Source organism: Embiotoca jacksoni, unplaced genomic scaffold (assembly GCF_022577435.1).
Source record: "Embiotoca jacksoni isolate LCO1_2020_lvr unplaced genomic scaffold, fEmbJac1.0.p SCAF_43, whole genome shotgun sequence".
In the NCBI taxonomy this organism is placed as follows: Eukaryota; Metazoa; Chordata; class Actinopteri; family Embiotocidae; genus Embiotoca; species Embiotoca jacksoni.
Window position 1 is genome coordinate 98,121 of NW_027185396.1, and position 19,915 is coordinate 118,035.

Here is a 19,915-nt window from a genome sequence, read left to right on the forward strand (position 1 = left end):
AGAAGGCCATCATTTAGTGCAGATCGACCTGTCTCATTCATAACTTTTTTCCACAATGTAAAATGGTCATTGATGTATAAGGATGTTCAACAGGCCAATTATATATGTACACAGGAATTCATATGAATTTTTGAAATTAAATGATATTAGTGGTTTTTTTTTTAATCTGGATGAATTGGCAGTGGCCTAAAAGATTATCGTTTGATGCGACCATGATTTATCTTAAAATAAATACATTTCCTTAACAGCGGATTTCTGCAAGTTCTTAGAAATGTAAAGTTTTCAGAAACAAAGTAATTTGCATTTCTTTGGACTTTTGTGAATAATGATCTCATATTTCTGTTCAATAATGTCACAGTAACTTAATTTTTTCATGTAATTCACATAAAACTGAGATGATCATGTACAAATATAATTCATTTAAGCACACTGCATGTATCAGTGATAAATTGTATACTTAATATACTGCATGACAGATACAGAAAAAGATAAGGCTATACTTGCTCGTCCCTAATAACCAAGACAATGATGGCTGTCAGATAGGACTGGACTTCATCAGACAGGACTGGGGTATGTCTAACAAAAACAAAAATGCTTGTGCATTAATGTAAAGTTGTAAAAAGTTCAGGATCTTGCTTTGAATTGCCTCTCACTTTTTGCACACTGTCTGGAACTGTTGCCCCGCAAAGCCCTCAGAACACTGCCCACATAAACCAGAGTGGTCCCGGTTACTGGGATCATGCAGAGTAACTCGTTAAAATGTGATCTGCAGCCGCCATTTTGGAAAAGGTCGGAAGTTGACGATTCAGAATATATGTAAACAAAACAAGTGTAATGTAAAGTATTCCTGAGTAATAACTCTTTGGATTTTAGTGTCTGAAAATATAAACGTTTTCCGTGTAAGTAGCAGCTGGGGAAAAAAAAGAAGCCCTTAAGTGGTTAAGTGATAGCAACATTACAAAAAAATAAACTGATTGGTACAGTAAAAATTGCGAATTGCGAATACAAGTAAGCAGTCTCAGGTTTGTTAAATATATATATACACATTGTTAGTCTTTCCATGGATAGCTTTATTACACAGTCATTTAAAGACTAACTGGTTTTGAAACTTGATGAACAGGTTTCACTCCACAATGCACACAAACACACACCTGCAGCGTGTCGCCTGCTTCGCTGCACTTTGACACTGAAAGAGGAAATCGCTGCCTGAGACTGAAGTCTGCCAACCGCACATTGCGACAGCATTACTTCCTCATTGCATGTGCACTTGCTGCGTCAATACCGTCAAGACACACTGCTGCATATGTTGCGGAGGGAACCATTTTAAACTGGTGTTTATTTGGTAAATTCAAACTTATGCCAAAGCCATAACATTATTCCAAGATCCAGTGGATCAATACATTGCTCTCATCAGCCCTGCCAAGGCCAATGGATAAGACGTCACAGCAGGCAGAAGTGGTGAGTATGTTCCTTTCAAAAGCTTTTTGTGTTCAAGGCTGCACTACTTTTTTGGATATCTGTGCTTTAACCTGCTATATTTAATGCTCATCTTACAAATGAATAACAGCAGAGTTTGAGGCGGAATATTCCAGTCAAATCTGGTTCTGGTTGTGAAATCAGACCACAAAATCAGAGATTTAAGGACATTATCAGGAAAGCATTGGATACCTTAACATGTCCTTGACAGCAGGAATACAGAACTTTGATTTTGACAACTTCACTTTCTCGTTCCCTTTCCGTAGTAAGAATTACATTCATTACAATTGCAGACCATTTTCATGCTTAATCTAGAGGAAGGGAGTTCTTTTTTTTTTTTTACTTGAGGGTAATCATGTGTACAGATATAATATACACATCTCTATACATGATTACCTGCAGAATACTGGTAACCTCAATTGCAATCTTTTGTAACTTCCTGCACGCCCAACCACCATGGTAAAAGTTTTTCTATAACTTTATTTTATTATTTCTTTTTTTGTGAATACCTACTAAAATATAATTTGAATGCAATGTGAAGTCATTTTACCAGGCCCTACTTTAATCTAGTGTGTTCATCATACCGTCACTGTTCAAACGGGACAAACAGAGAACTTTATTGAACAAGATATACTGTACATTTACAAACAATGTAGACAAGTACTCGTTATTTCATACAGAAAGATTGCAATGTGGAAATAATAGGACAGTAGAATAACAAATAACAAAAGCTAAAACTTTTTTTTTTAAATCAAATCAAAAATAAATAAATATAGATGGATTTGAAAACATACATTTCCTTGATGCAAAAATATCATAGGAGAAAAAGTTACATAAATAAAAATAGCATATTATTCCTCTTCAAGAATTTCATCATACAGTTGGACAGTTTTGTTACTTCTCTTAGTATTAATCAGTTTGAGACTCTTTAACATAATCTTTAAATTCACCCAAAACTCCAGTTAAATTGGGGGAGATTTTTGACATTCTAAATTCTAAAATTTGCCTTAGAGAATTAATGTTTAAATTGAACTCAAAAGTATGATTTTCATGTTCAAAATATGTGAAAACATGTTTTACATTCAATTTTCATTTTAACATTTATTTTACACAGAGAAAGACAGACAACCATTCCCACTCGCATTGACACCGATGGCCAATTTAAAATCACCAATAGCACGAGTGTCTTTGGATTGTGGGAGGAAGCTGAAGAACCAGGAGAAAATCCAAACAGGCAAAGGAGAGGACATGCAATTAACATACAGAAAAGGCCACAGTGTAGTGGCGGGTTTGAACCTGGAACCTTTTTTTGATATTACTTTACTTTATTGCAGCTGAGATAACATGGCAATTCATAAATTAATGGATGGATTTAGTGCACAAACCACGTAATTTTTTGTGTACCCACAGGCGTGGTCGATCTTGCAACCGGAAGCCATCTGTTTTTTTTTCAAGTGAAATGATAAGCCAGAGGAAGTGCTATGTATTTAGACCAAAGAGCGACTCAAAAACCACCTGACAGAGGTAAAAAATAACATTAAAATTTTTGGTTTCGATGAACGCCAAAATAAAAATTTCAGTTCATCGAAAACTTCTATGTGAGGAATTATAATGGGACCAGAGTACTGTATTCTAATTGCATAAAGGAGGGATTAACAGAGCATGTTAAATTTGCCAAAGTGTGTTTTATACATGTACTAGAGCACTGGGAGGCCCAAAGGAGTGTAGCTAGTGGCTTTAAAGGAATTGTAGAACATTTTGGGAAATATACTTACATTCAATTATTCTAACCCATGGATTCCTCTGTGGAACTGGATGTGGAAGGCTGTTCTGTTCCATCGACTCCTACCCCCAGCCCCCACCAATGTTTCAGAAGCAAACCGTTTTGTCTACCAAGATTTTGTTGACTTGCTGTTTTGGTCATTTTTCTTTGAAGGAGGCTACATTGATAAATGTATTCTCTTTTTGGCAATTTTTTGTTTATTGTTATTGTTTTTTACTTTGTTGTGCTCTAGCCGACAGACGAAGTTGGCTCTGTTTTTGGTCCTTTATAATCATTTTGTATAATTTACACAGTCTCAGAGGAGGATACATTTCTGGTCCTACCTGAAAGACCAGGAGGTTAGATGTTGAGAGATAATCAAGGAGTGGCTGTGGCATTTAACAGGGACAGAATCAAAACCGAAAGGTGCATCAGATCATGAGGGCTACCAGGTGGGTTTTCTTTCAAGTTCGCAGGATTGTCTACATTTAATTTATTACTCAGGGTCAGATTGTCAACACTGAGTTCAATTGTAATGTTCTGAGGCGACTGATGGAAAATATTCAGTGCGAATGACCTAAATTATGGTGCAATGGCACTTGGGTTGTTCAAAATGTGAATACACCCTCTCACTGTGTATTGAAAAATTCATCGCCCTCAGCAATACTGCACCCCACCCACCACCCTACTCACCAGATTTGGCTGCCTGTTACTAGTTTCTGTTGTCCTAAAATTTGATAAAGAATTTGATGTGTGTGCTCCTTGCTCAATTTTCAGGTTCTTGGTGAAATTGCAAAAGTTACATGCCAACGGTGGCAAAAGCTTGTGTAACCTTGGAGACTCTGAGTTACTGTTGTGTCAAAAAAGTCTTTAGTTGGGCCAGTAGTCTATCAGACGTATCTAGTCTTTAGCAATTGGTAGAGATTTTTAACAAATCAAATAAAGTGAGACAAAAATACAATGTGGCTGCGCAGAGTTCAGAGCAATGTATGATTTATACATATCAAAAATCAATGCAGAAATCTGTTGGTTTCCATGGAAAGTACTTCTGACACAATCTCTGTGGGACCTAACTTTTATGCTTAAATTAACCACCGCCTATATTTTTAATTGGTTAATTTCTAAGGATTTCCACCATTGTTTACAGAATCTGCAGTCACGCTGACCCTTGTATCAGAGTCTATTTAATTACCTCTTGAAGATTCCCCACCATTGTTCTGACTACAAACCTCATTTTTGGTACCGCAGAACACTCATTAACGCATTCCTTGGACACTATAAGAGGCACTTTTTAATTACGTTGTACTTGTATAGACGCTTCATTATTTTATAACTGTGGATCTGAGTGAGCCTTTTAATTTAGAATTATGTCAGGATCTCAGAGAAGTCACATTAAAAATAAAATAGTTTATGGTCCCTTATAAGTGTATTTCAATTTTAATTACCCCTTGATCAAACTTTTATTATGATTACTGTTATAGGATTATATACCACATTATACATACTATTATGATCACTGGCATCAAGCAGTGTAACCTGGAATACTTACTCAAAAACGTCATAGCTTCTCTCTGCTCTGAGCACATCACAGTGCTGCACTCCATTTGTGCCCAACAGGAGCAGTCTCGCTCCTTTTTTACCACCGCTCGTATTTGCCTATGTCAAGGTTAGAGTGCTTATCATGTGTTTGATACAATAATGTTTAATGCTCATGGCAGACAGTTCAAATGATGTCTGCTTTTATACATACAATTGTATTGGGCCAAAAATGCCTGGCATGCCCGATGGCCAGTCCAGGCCTGTGTGTTGATCAGTAAGCTGTGGAGCTCTTTCTATGTCTATCTTTGGACTTGAGAGAGAGACAGTTAAACTGCCAAACATCACCACTTCACCCACCATTATTTAATGTACTAAAACAAAAGAATAGAGCTGGTTTAGTAGTAATAGCTGAGCGCTTTAAGCAAGAATATAGTGCACTACTGAATACATATTTCGATGTGCACTTTGTCTGCATAAACCACCCAGCTTCCCAATGTCAGTTTATTTAATAAAATAATAAAACCAGGGTAATGATCTACCCCCCCCTCTCAACACACACACACACACACACACACACACACACACACACACACACACACACACACACACACACACACACACACACAATACACACACAGAGAAAGAGACATTATTTGCTGTACAAAATACATAGTAAAGTACATTATTACTTTTATTAAATTGTTTTATATGACTAGCCTGACATTTTTGTCACTATAGCTCAACAATGGCGATAAATATAGCAACTTTTATTGAAAAAAATACTTGTTTTGTAAGTAGTTCTCTTCCTATTGTGATCAAAAATATTGCTCTGAAGCTCAATTCTGGGGCTGTTCTGTAAACTTAGCAATTTCTGATCAACCTATTCCAATCTCAGGCTTTAATGAACAACTTCCGGTTGCTTCCCACCCACTTCCGGGTTTAGCCCCGCCCGAGTACGGATACTGATACAGATAATTTAGTTCATTTAACAGATACAGATACAGAGTGTACTCACTTTTCCCTATTTCATACCTTTAATACCTCAGGACACTTAGGGCCTGATTTACTAAGGTCTCATAAAGGATACTAAATTGAGTGTTTATTTAAAAAATTTGCACATTCATTTTGCACCCGTTTTGCAGGTGATTTACTAAGAGTAATTGCGTCTTTGATATCAGGTGTAAATCGTTCTATTTAAATTAGGTATTTGCATGTGTTAAAGTGATTCCAAGGAAATTTGATCCTATTGAAATGAATAAATAGCCCTTAAATATAACAAGAACAAAATGCTCTGTGGGAGATTATCACTGAGGAAGTCAATGCTGTGGGAATAACAAAAAGATCAATAGATGACATTATAAGAAAATAGCAAGATATTATAATACAAAAAATGGCATATAATAAAACGTCGGCAACTAAAAGAGGAGGGATGATGGATGAGATGCCTCAAACAAACACTGAGCAGCAGGTCCAGCTCTTTCTTTGATGAGCAGGTGAATTAGTTTCATTCAGTGCCTTGCAAGTGTTTGGGAGCCTTATGAAGCTACTTGTGAATTCTGTGGGACATTGCATTTAGTACCTGGGACAGCACACCGGAATAACGGCACTGCAGCGATGTGCTGGAATGACCCACAGGCAAGAAAATGCTGAGTCGTAAGAAGTTTACGAATTGCTGGTAGCCTATTTCGTGGCTCCTCCTTGATGTTGGCTGTCAATCATCATTCAGTTCATTCAATAACTCTTCATCTTTGGAAATGCGGCATGTCTGAATAATTTCTGCCTCTGGCATCTCAGAAATGTTACACAGGTGTAAAACCACGTTCTCTACGTATTCTTTAGTTTCCATCCATAAGAGTAGCCGTCTTTCCTAATGTACGCATCTGATTAATACATGCTTTTCAGTCATATTAAAATACACACGCAATCAGTTCTCTTATTTCTACTTTCAGTAAGCATCATTGCGAGTGATACATTTTTATATTTGCATTTCCCCTCAGTATTTTGCACATTCAAGTAGAAACGCCCAATATTAGGCAATAGGCAAACCCGCAAAATGGACAACGTGTGGTAAATTGCACATTTGAAAGACGCAATCCTCACTGCACGTCGTTAGTAAATCAGCTTTGACATTTTTTTGCAGGTGATGTGAAGTTTGCACGTGATTTTATACATGCATAAACCAGGCCCTTAATGTCCCAATTTCCATTCAACTCATGCTCTGTAAAAATTCAAAACAGACCAGAAACATAAAATTCAGCACTTCTTGCGCCCTAGGATTTTTCCCCGGAATGAACAATAACTAACCAAATAGCAAACATTAGAGCTTTCAAAAGGGAAAAATGGAAAATCTACTAATGTCGGCCACCAAAAAAAAAACAATATTTCACTATAACAAACATTAATACTTTACTCAATGTTATGCTCCTCTCACCCTGCCTTCATGCATTTCACTTGTCCTCTGGTGGTTTATCTTGCTGGAGAGTTTTCCCATATGGCATCATCATGTCCTGTCATTTTGGTTTCCTATAAATAGTTGGTCATGTCTTCCTGTGCAAAACCAATGATACTCATATGTCATACTGTATGAGCCTCCAGTTGAGTACTTAAATAAGGTTCAGTAGGCCAACTCACCATAAAGGCTGCTGCCAACACAACAAAGCAAAAACAGTAACTTACAGGTGGCAAAGTAATAGTTTCACACAGCTATAAGACTATAGAGTCGAGGCAGTGTGAGACTGCATACCAAGGTCTATCCAACGGTTCCTCTGATAGATCCTGTTCACATAAAAAAATATGATGCAGTTTTTTGAGCCTTGCCACTGACAGGTGGACAAAACATGTTGGCGGTACAGGATCACCCCAGTCCATATGGTTAATGCATAGCATGATTATCCACATCACCGCCAATCAAGTGGCTTTGTTGAGGCAGGACGAAATTTGAAAATAAATTTAATGGCTTAGGTTTTTCATGAATGACCAGACTAAAGCATACCCCTTGTGATCGACCTATTGGGCACACCTGCTGTAGAAAGACCATAAGGCTTAAAGCCTGTCTATGTACTCAATCGCTGCTGATTCATGAAAAAGATATGTTATAATATTAAAGTCATATCAGGGTTATTTTCAGTGGTGGAAAAAATATTCAAATATTTTACTTAAGCTCAATGTAGCTACTACCACACACACAAAAAAAATACCCTGTCACAAGGAAAGGTCCTGCTTTTAAAACCTCACTTCAGTAAAAGTATGAAAGTATTATCAGCAAAATATACTTAAAGTATGACAAGTAAAAGTACACTGTGCAGTAAAATGCTCCCTGTCTATGTTTACTATTATGTTGATCAAGGCTTCTAACAGACACCCACTGTGTGCACACACACCGAGGCAGCTACACACAGAGTCAGTGTTCAGTGTCCCCAGGAATTAACAACAACTCACAACTCTCCTGGGTTATTTTTGGCATCAGCTCGTTTCAATTAGGTTCGTACAAAATATCTTCTGTCGGGTTACTCAGAGAACTTTGCTCTGACCAGACGACTGCCTCTGCCTGTTTGTTTTCCTTGTTTTCCATCGGCCCGCTCCTACCTCCTTAAGATATCTTCACTCAGCTGAGCACTTTCAGAGAGAATATAGTGCAAGGCTGAATGCATATTTCAATGTGGACTGTGTCTGTATAAATCACCCAGCTTCCCACTATCAGTTCATCTAATAAAATAATAAAACCAGGATAACGATCCACTCCTCCCTCCCCCGCACACCCACACTCACACACACAGACAGACAGACACACACAGACATAGACATTATTTGCTGAACAACGTACAAAGTATAGAATATTATTATTTTTATCAGATTTTTTTATATGACCAGCCTGACACTTTTTTCTGACTATAGTTCAACAATAACAATGAATACAGCAACTTTTATATAAATATATATATATAAAAAACTTGTTCTATAAGTAGTTCTCTTACTCTTGTGATCAAAAACATTGCCCTGAAGCTAAATTCTGGGGCTGTTCTGTAAATAGTTTTCTAATAAATAATAAATTAGCAATTTCTGATCAACCCATATCGATTTCAGGCTTGAATGAACAACTTTAGGTTATTCCCTGCAAACATCCGGTCTAACACCACCCACTTCCGGGTTACATCATGCCCCACTGAGGATGGATACAGATCATTTTGTTGGTTTAACAGATACAGATAATGGTGTACTCACTCGTCCCTAGTTTACACTACATTGGGTTAGCAAGTGGCCCCACTTCAAGCCGGGCTTTTGCAGCACTAAAACCCAACAGCCACTGTAGAGCCTTTTTTCTGGGCTACCCACTTCCTCTTTTTTCTCTCTCTTTTACAAACCAACAAGCCTACACAGCTACATTTGCCACTCAAACGGTGTTAGTCCACTTTGTATGGAAGTCCATTAATGCCACAATTTGGCCATATTTCTATTAATATATTGCTAAATTAGTCCTCAGATTTATTCCTTCACTGTTTGCTTGAAGGTGAACACACCTTGATGAGACAGAATTTAGAGTTTGATTATTGGTCCCTGATACCAGGGTGGTGCCCTGTAATTTTAATAATTTCATGATTAATAATTATCTATGATAATTATTAATATTATGCTAAAATAATATACAAATCTGCTCCACCTTGAGCACAAAGATTATTAACTAATTTTAACCCAAACCATGTGCGTTTTCAAAACGTAATTAAGTTGTGTTTATGCCTAAGACTAACCAAAGTGTACCAAACTATAATCATGTTTCAGCAGTGATTTGTAAAGGTTTTGGTAGGAACAAATAACCAATGTAATTTTTGCTGATTTTGATTTGCTGGTCTTAAAGCTAATTACAAATTTAGTAGTTTAATTTGGAGAATAATGAAATGTTGGGCATAAAAAAAAAAAAATCGTAAAAACATTACGATTCATCCACTGTGTTGAATAGCCACAGCAAATTGAAAATAATCTCATGTATGAAGTTGGAGTTGTCAAAATGAAACGGGTTCATCTGCTGGGGACCAGAAATGAACGTAAAAAAAAAAAAAAAAAATGTAACTAGCTTTTAAGCAAGGTAGAAGCACGAGTGGAAAATTAACACCATAACAGAAAGATCAAAAGGGTCACTAAATTATTAGGAATCATCCTCTGACTGTGCACTGTTCACCAACTTTTATAGACTGACTGAAATGTTTATCTACATTTCAAGAAACAAAATTATACTATTCTACATTATATACTTATATATACAGTATATAATACTTGATGTTTGGTAATTTACTTCAGAGTTCTAGATTTCATTTAACTATGTTTGTATTTTCTATTTACCCAGAGTATGGAGCCAAAAGTGTCTCCAAACACAAGGAGGAGTTTCTGCTTCTCGTCTCTCCGTGTTAAAAGTAAGATAGTAACTCATACAATACAAATTCACAGTGATGTAAAGATTTCCGATTCAATTTAGTGATAACTCATTCTGTCCATGTAAAAATTCTCCAGAAAGGCAGGAAGAGGATGGATTTAAATGGCGGAGAGGGGTGCGGTCTTTCTCATCACTCCGAGAAGCATCGAGAAATGGTAAATATTATACTTTCGTAATTCCTAGTTACTCAACTTGTCATGCTATTTTGAAAATGGCTGTATCTTAAAGCTGATATAATAATCACTGAATATTCCCATAAACCATTGAGGAAAATCTATAATGGGTGAAATGTGATCTCTTTTTGCCTAATTCTATCAGTATTCTTGCTGCAGTATTTTGGATCAACTTTAGGCTTTTAAGGTATTGGGACACCCTGATAATAAGAAATTACGATAGTCCAGCCTGGAAGCAACAAATGCATGGTCAGGTTTTTTAGTGTCCCTCACATGACACATTAGTTTTGGCAATATTGCATAGGTGACAGGAGGCAGTTCCACAGACTTACTTTATGTGTGAGTTAAATAACATATTCTGCTCAAAGATAACACCAGGGTTCCTCAGTTGTGCTGGAAGCCAAGACAATCCCATCCAGAGTAACTCTATGAGTAGATAGTGAGTTTCTAAGCCAGGGGTCTCCAACTTTTTTTCCCTGTGTGTGAAAGTGTCCTCCATAAGATACCTTTACTTAGCTAAACACTTTCAGTGAGAATATAGTGTAAGGCTGAATGCATATTTTTATGTGGACTGTCTGCATGAATCACCCAGCTTCCCCCCATCAGTTTATTTCACAAGATAGTAAAACCAGGCTATCCCCCCCTGTTGTATGGTGGAGTGTATCTGGACCCAAACGCAGACACACAGACTCGGGTATAAGTTCAAAAACAGGTAGGGGAAAGACAGCACACATGAGGAGAGGTGATTGGGGACAAAACAGAGGAGCAAACAGTAGGAGCAGACAGGAATCCTAACAGAAAACCATAACTAACTTTTGTTTGCACAGAAGAGTCATCATTAACATGAACAAATTGGAATCAAGCTAATAAATATAATTTAAACCAGCCTCGTGGTGCCAATTGCATGTTCCAGTCTCTGTAATTAAATGTTGTGACCAATGGTGTCAAACGCAGCACTAAGATCTTGCAGGGTAAGTGTATAGAGAAGTTAATTATCTGAAAAGACGAGAAGATAGTAACTTTCAACGGTGCTATTTCTCTGCTATAATGATCTCTAAATCTTCAAACAAAGCATTGCTATCCAGATAGTGAAATGTGTGACCATCTGCACAATAAGCCAGCTTTTCACTGTTTATCCCACAAAATGTCCCTGCTAAGGGATTAGTACTTTACAACAGTACAAGGACTCATGGGGTGGAACTTGTAGTGTTAAACACTGCGGCTTGTTTGAATACTCTAGCATTCGCTACAACAAAACCGCAGCTGCAAACAAATGTATTGCAATTTTTTTGCTCGTGCTTTAAGACAACAGCATAGAGCTACAGAGGAAATCAGCTGATAGATGGGCTGATGACGAAGCCCTTGGATCGTTTATGGAAAAATGTATGTAGTGTGGGCATTTGAAATAAGAACATATTATGAGAAAGTATTTTAAAATGTTATAGTTTTGTAGTGTGGGGCTTTAGACCGTGGGGGGAATGCAGATGACAAAGAGCAAAAGGAACATTTATGTTTTGTTAAATGTTTATGGACATTAGGTGGATTTTGGGAGGAAAGCACCTTATATGACATTACGTGTACATTTCCAAAGAGCATCAAGTGGTCGCAGTTTATTATGCAAAGAAGAACCCACAACTCAAGTTGTTTTTCATTTTTAATTCTAGAGTCAGTTCCAGGTGAGGATGGCACCTTACAGGTGCACAGTGTTCAGGACCAGGTGAAGAATACAGGTATGTGTGAAGATAACACAAGCATGATGAAAAAATTGGCCACTTTTTACATGGATGTCCGTTAGTTCGATAAATGTAAATGGTAAATGGTCTGCACTTATAAAGGACTTTATGACCTTAGCGGTCTCCCACTCACACACATTCGGACTCTAATGAGACTGAGCTGCAATGCAAGTTGCTCGCCATCAAGAATACACTCACACACACAAATGGGAGCAATTCGGGGTTCAGTGTCTTGTCCAAGGGCACTTATGTACACATGTAAACAGGAGGAGCTGAGGATCAAGACGCCAACCTTTAGATTAGTGGGCAACCAGCAGGTCTGAGGTAGCACATAACCACTGAACGAGTATTTCTTTCACCCAAGGCTATGTTTTGGCCAACATTGTCTTCATCAATTTATTGTCCGTACCCTGAAAGTCTCCAGTGAACCTCTGTTCAAGGTATGGTATGAACCAAGTGTTGAAACCATGACCTAACCAATGAGTTTGTGAACTGCCGATTTGAAGGTTTGATTCTGGCATTTTCTGGCAGTCATCATATTGTTGTTTTTTTTGAGCCAGAGAGGTGAGTATATTGGGACAAGACGGTGGAGCTAGGAAGGAGCGAGGGGTGAATCTGACTGACATGCCAAAGACGCTATGCACCTATACCAGAAACCTGCCCCCAAACACATCTCTCTTTGAAGCATAATATCAAATAAATTATTGAATTATTTTCAGAAGGATCACCACAACACTAATCAGAAGTTGATGTATTTTGAATGGGAATCTATTGGGGCCAGAGCCTTTTTGGACCCATTCCAAAATAAGTGGTATTGTACTTAAGCATGTGGTGGAGAAATTTATCACCAGGGCCAGAATGGTTTGGGTCCAGCTATTTGTCAGTCTCCTTAAACAAACACAGAATATCCTGAGTCTGGTGTAATGTAGGTTTATTGAACATCAGTTAGCATGAACTGAGCTGTCTCTGGAACAACTGAAGTAGAACTGTCAAGCATTCCTATTAAAGCATTTTATCCCATTTGATCTCATCCCTTCACATGGATTTTCTCCCAGTGAAGCACATGTCTCTGTGTGTGTGTCCGATTCACTTTTTTTTGAAAATGCTTGCATTCCTCAAGTTATCCTCATGGCAGACACATTGTACTCTGATGTTAAGTAAATTAACACTCATAGCATACCAAGCATACTAAAATTAGGACTCAGTCAATACTACGCAGCCCAGGAATAGCCACAGGGTGAACTTTCTTTTTTACGGTGTGCACGGATTATTAAATCGAGGCCATGAGATACTAAATTGCGCGCACAAGATACGTTTATATAGAGAGAGACAGCACAGCACAACAGGCTTTCTCCTTTCAGCATGAAGTGCACTGCACCTGCCTCAAGTGTCAGTTGACAAACTATCATAGTTAAAAGCATCCTCAAAGTTAGCGTACTGCCAACAATATAATCCACAAGCTCTCAATGTCATCATTATTGCCTTTTACTAACAATAACCCTTTGCATCCCTTGCATTAAACCTGTCCTTAGTTAGCAGAGTTATAGTTAGCCAAGCCAGTGGTGTATACTTTGTCAAAAATCCCTGCACTACACAAGTACGAGTCCTAACATGGAAGAGCACTAGTTGTTAGGGTACTACGGGAAGTATGTCACTACTGAATGTTTATGCCACATTTGAAGAGATTTACTCAATCACAGTGGGCCTTGTTGCAATTTTTGTAGACCAGAGCGAACCAAGATGGGCAAAACGAGATGGTGCAGCGCAATTTTAGTGGCAAGTGAACTTGCACCTAGCCTCTGCCAGCTCATACTAGGTCTAACTCCTGGAACTGAGTACAGACACAGGCAGGTTTGGTGACTGTCCTACCTTTTAAATCCCACTTACATAATTAATTAAAACAATTTTTTTTTTTTGTGTAACTTTCTGATTCAGTTAATCATATAAAAAAAATTAACTGACTCCTGTACTGAAGTGGATGTGAGTCAGGCAGTTGCCGCGCGTTATGACGCAGTAATCGATTTTATCCATAAAATATAAAAGGCAACTCAGGTTAACTACATTTTGAAACTCTGAATTCAAAATCTACTCATATGGTTTAGTAGTATAGCCACCTGTGCTAGACCATCAGGGATATAAAGTTAAGTGTATTTGCACAATATAATTGTTTAATCCAAATAGGGCACATTTATACTGGGCAATACAGCTTTAACGGGCTGCGTGTGCTCCCGCGGCCAGACGGCCACACGTCCACATAATCCGCCCGACACCAACTTTTCAAATCATATGCTAGGCTGTTATAATGTGAAAGAAATGCACGTTCACGTTCACGTTAAAAGTTTCACGTTATAACAGCCGTGGGTTGAAGCCCTGAGCTATTCTTCCGGGCTCCTATAGTTCACCTTGATCAGACAGCATGTAAACAACCAGGGCTGGAGTGCTGAGTTTGGGAATGCCGGGTCTGTTGAAAGTGGGCTGGTATCTCCTATTTCAAAACAATGTCGTGGTGTAGGCTACGTTAGTTTTTCCCGTTTGCTTGTTTTTAAGTTCATGTGTGGCTCAATAGCTCCCGGCAGGTGAAGAGAACCAGATTCCCCCCCCCCGTGACGAAACTGACTATAAAGAGTTATCAACCGCAGGGAAATACATTGCTTCTCATTTTTTTCGCACATTACTTAAATACAGCACACAGCCGAAGCTTCGCCCGGGCGCGCGCCCAGCAGAACGGCTGTAGCCTGCTATGTACGCGGACGGCAGGCGAACGCGAAACCCGGATCAAATCGATGTACTTGCGGGAATGGAGGCGTTAAATTGCCGCTGCGGTGTCATTACATTCGCATATAATAATCGCTAAGAGGACTACGCTGCGTTTGCGGAGTTTACCAGCAATGAGTGAGACGGTAACGAGGAGAAGAAAAGGACGCGGACTGACGAACTTTAAGAGCAGATGGAGTGAGTATAGACTACTGGACGCTCTTCACTATCATTTATTTAGACTGTCGGGAGTCTACATAAAGTCGACCATTTATGCTACGCAATACTAATAGTCAGCTTTTAAAACCCCGCGAAGGAGCATGATATGCGGCTATGTCAACCTCGGTTTGCTTGTTAAACGGTGTTGATTGTATCGGACGGATGCTACCTGACTCAACGTACACCGTTGATTTGTTTCAAGCAGGTTTATCCAAATATCAGTAGCACATAATGGTACAAGTTTACATTGCTCGTTAATTTGAGGCCTTCATTGTTGCTATAGTTTTTTTGTAGTAGAAAATGTACACAAATAAAGTGCACCTTGGGTAAATATGAGAAGCCCAAGTGGACCATTGGACTCGGACCTCTGTACTGTCAGGAGTTATGCCATACTGGGACGGTAGCACTACATTTATTTATGACGTAATGAAATTTGGTGTTGCTTCATTGCGGGTTCCTTGTATCAATCCCAAACTGCACCTTTGCCTGTGACAAGTGCACATAAGCTTCTACAATGAGGCATTTTGTCTAATTTAAAATCCTTATAATGTATTGAGTTGCTTAATCATGTCCAGGCTTGGCCTACTTAACATATTAAATTGAATTGCCTCATAGCCTTTTATTATTAGTGTGAAACACTGTTTTTAGCCACCTTTGGTAAACAAAGAACACCCTTCCACAGCTAGCCCAGGGTCAGGGTTCTTCTGTGACTGGCTACAGCCAGCCTGTTGACACAGAAAAGGTGATCATGAATTTTGAATTTAAAGGCTGAAAATTGATATATTTTGGATATAACTGGGCAAATGGATAAGATGATGAGTGGACAGATTTACATTTGAAAGCCACATATTGCAAGAATGAGGAAGAACGTTGAGGAGACTATATACAGGATTCAGTCAGCTTTACTTAGGCCTTAGTTGACTCCTTGCTTTACTCAGAGAATGGACGGCACAATGTTGAAACATGTTCGGTAGCCCTTGGGGCCTGAGGGTGTTACCCAGAACTATTATTTACACCCACATCATAGCTGAAAAGCAGTAGCACAAGTCAGCAAAGGCATGCAGGCTCGAGGAAAACTTGTTCTGTTGTAAAAGGCACATAAAGTACAACCTAGAGCCTTGCTCTATATTCGTTATGTTTTTCTGTGGCTAGATGAGTGCAAAAGTTGTGCAACTGAAAGGCGTTGGGTGGGGAAGCATTGCCATTACTATTGACACAGACAACACAGAGCAATTACCTTGTCCTGCCAGAAGTTGTATGTTGTAGAGTCGGTAAAGGTCACATTCTTATGCCGTATGTGCTTGCTCTGCATTTTTATTGTAACACGTATATCTTAAATGAGTGATACATGTGCGATCATGTTAGACAGCAAACCAAACATTGCAGGGACAACTGCAAACCAGCGAGAATGCAATATGTGGGAAGGAGTTTTGGGTTAAATTGATTGACTTGGGATTAAAGCTCCAGTCTCGGTGTGGCAAACTTTGCTTAACCAGTTCAGTTCATACCGATTGATTAAACTGGATCTGACTGATGTTCAGTTTTGTGTTTTCCCTTACTCGACTGATCTGCGTGGTTCCTTTTATATTAAACTGGCGACGGCACGGTGTCAAGACAATTCTAAATTGCCTCTTTTCACGTTTTATGGACTAGTTCCCACAAATAATTATAGTTTCTGTTACAGAGATGGACGAATTTGTTGGTACCCTTAAACGGCTACATTTGCTCCTGAAAAGTGATAGAATGAAAAGTAATTTTTCTCATCTATACCTGCTTGACATTTGGTGGGTCAGAGTAACAGCAAAGTGAGCAAAAAAATGTCCTGGAGAGATTTATTGGTACCTGCAGAAAAATAGTAAATAATTAGATTATAGCGATATTTAAAACCAAGTGTTTTTCTATTAGTTAGTATCACGTGTGCTGAACCTTGCGATCACTCATTCAGCCTGTTTACTCTGCAGTTTGCTATCACAGTGTTTCCCATAGGTTGAGATTATTTTTGTGTATGTACGTGTGTGTGTGTGTGTGTGGAGGGGGGGGGGGGTAATTTAAATTGCTTCTTCAGTTTCCTCTATATACAGTAAGTGAGGAACAGAGATGGATATTGTTAAGATTTGAATGAGACTGCTACTCTGACTTGTATTTCTTACTGATCCAATACGGCTGCAGGCTGATTATATACTGGAACACATGAACTTCGAGCTTGTCTGAAACTTTGCTTCTCCACCTGTATGTGGCGGACTTTCTGGGTGTTTCAACAGATTGTGTGTGTGTGTGTGTGTGTGTGTGTGAGTGTGTGTGTGTGTGTGTGTGTGTGTGTCCAGCTGCAGTGTGCTGCAACAGGAGGTCAGACAGCTTTCCATTCCGCTTGGTCAGAGTTTTCCGACAAACAGATCTCGGCGGTCTGCCCAAGTAAAGTATATGTTTGAGAAACACTTAATCATCACTTAAGCAGTTTGCTCAGGAAGAGTGGGCCAAACTATCTGTTGACCGATGCAGAAATCCAATTGACAGCTCCAAAGATTGCTTGTTTGCAGTGATAGCCTCTAAAGGTTGTGCAACAACCCATCCCATCATTCCTGTCTGTGCCATTTTAATTTTCTTAAAATATTCTGTTAAATCAAAAGAGAAGTCTGATTTGTAGGCTGTGTTTGAATTGTACATTCATTCTCTACTCCCTGTATAGGAGAGTTCTATGTAGGGCACTCTATAGTGAGCTCTACGGCCAACTGAAAAAAAACCTGTTTCAGACATTACGTCAGTCAATTTCTCTGTGCTGTTAATTACGTCATTGCCGTTGCTGATCTACCTCAGCTGGTAACCATAATGAGATAATAAATCAAAACGGGCATGCTTTTTTTTTGATAAGTACATATTTATGACCTATTACTGAGCAGATTTTCCCAGATGAATTAATACAAAGTACTGTGTGCTGTATTGTGATGCGCAGTTCTGCTCAAATTAAACATTCAATTTTTGCGCCACCATTTGTAGATTTGTCTCGTGCCTGCGATCATAAGTAAACTATACTCCACCGAAAACAGCTGATTTTACAGTAAAACAGGAAATGTCACCCGATATCAATCTGTAGTTTGTTCTCAGGCATTCAAATACTTCTTATCAGGAGAAGCAGAGTTGTCTCTCCTCAGGTGAATCCATTTTGCCACATTGTCGTCCGTCCCTGAGGAGATTAACATTAACCGACACTCAATGTTTGTCTAGTGTTTATGTGACACTTTATTGTAACTTTCCGAATCAAAACTGAAGTAGAACTGTAGCCCATCTAGTTTTATAGCGGCAGCGTTGCTGCGGGTGGTGACTGCAAAACAGGGCTAGCAAACATTAGCGACTGAAGCGCTAGCTGTTTGTGCCGTAATACACACTCGTTCATACATGCATACAAATTACATGGCTAATAAAGCGTTAAAACAAACAGATCGACATTTTTCTGTCTACCTTCCGTTTTTTTGGGTTAGTGACCCATCAACTGAACGCTACTTTTCATGGTGCATTGTGGGATTCTTTCAATGCACCATATAGTGAACACAATTTAGGCCCACTTCCAATCCGGCCCCCTACACTCTCCTACTCTGGCATGGAGTGTGACTCTGTGTGGAGTCACGGGGGAACGGTCTAAATACACAGACAAGTTTCCTTTCTTCAACTGAAACAAGAGGATGCAGGGTGAGATACGCCAGAAGAGTCCCAAGATATTGATCAGTATTAGTAAGATACCGTAATTTAATAAATACCGTATATTTTACTCACCAAACATCATTAAATAAAGATGTAGCTGAGGCTACTTTGTCCACGTTTCTCTCTTTTTTTTAATTTGTTCTTTTGCTGTTATTAATCTCATCAGATCCTTGTGTTTTCCACACAAGTTCTTGAAATTTTACAGCACAGACAATCAAGTCAAATAACTAAAACAGTTTTCTGAGGTACGATGGAATGTATATTTTTAAAATACAAACCTCTAATTCTGTCATGTCAGTTATCCTTTAGACATAACCGCACGGAACTAACATTTGTAGGTGTTTGGCGTTTCATCGCGGTCTCTACATCGATGCTGCACTTCACAGGGAGAGAGTTTTGAAAGCCTTCATTGATGCACACTCGATGTTTGAGGTCTTTTAACCCACTTCGGGGCAGTTGGTTTGGAACAACACTTAATGTGTGAGAGTGGAGGAGCCGGTTTGGAAGAAGTGGGCCTTTCTGTTGAGATTTTGAACAGCACCACAAAATGGCTGACGCACATAGTAGACCAACAAGAGAGCATGTGTACAGTTCAAACACAGCCCAAGTGAATATTTGTGCCAATGCTGAAGGTCTCACAAGATGTTGTGAATGTGAGGGCACAGTGACCGTGACCTCCGATCTTTGACCGCCAAAATGTAATCACTTTATTGTTGAGGCGCATTTGTGTCAAATTTGAAGACCTACCCTCTCGATGTTCCCCAGATAACACGCTCATGAACATAGTCAGTGTGAGGTGACTGTGACTTTGACCTCTGACCTCCAAAAAACAGTTCACCTTTGAGTCTGTATGAGTGTTTGTGCCTAATTTCAAGAAAACCCCTCAATGCGTTCCTGAGATAATGCGTTTACAATAATTGAACGGGCAGATAGGATGGCCATGAGATAATATTGACCTTCACCTCTGACCTTTGATCAACAAATTCTATTTGCCTCAAAAAATTGAGGTCACAGTGACCACGACCTTTTGACCCACAACATTCCAATCAGTTTATCATTGTCAACAAGTTGATCTCTTTACCAAGTTTGAAGAAATTCACTCAAGGTGTTCTTGAGATATCTTGCTCACAAGAATTGG

At 38.9% G+C, this 19,915-nt stretch overlaps 1 protein-coding gene across 3 annotated transcripts in view; it reads left to right on the forward strand.

The window, feature by feature from the left end:
- The first annotated feature begins 1,280 nt into the window (after positions 1-1,280).
- dennd2da (DENN/MADD domain containing 2Da) overlaps positions 1,281-19,915 on the forward strand; it is a 42,739-nt gene continuing 24,104 nt past the window's right edge. The window contains exons 1-4 of one of the 3 annotated variants that reach the window (XM_069169138.1): positions 1,281-1,458; positions 10,116-10,182; positions 10,280-10,357; positions 12,040-12,105. In XM_069169138.1, the coding sequence (XP_069025239.1) occupies positions 1,429-1,458; positions 10,116-10,182; positions 10,280-10,357; positions 12,040-12,105 (241 nt within the window). In that variant the 5' untranslated portion in view covers positions 1,281-1,428. Of the gene's footprint in view, positions 1,459-2,983; positions 3,001-10,115; positions 10,183-10,279; positions 10,358-12,039; positions 12,106-14,726; positions 15,061-19,915 lie in introns of those variants that run through there. The other 2 variants (XM_069169139.1, XM_069169140.1) reach the window with 2 other exon arrangements.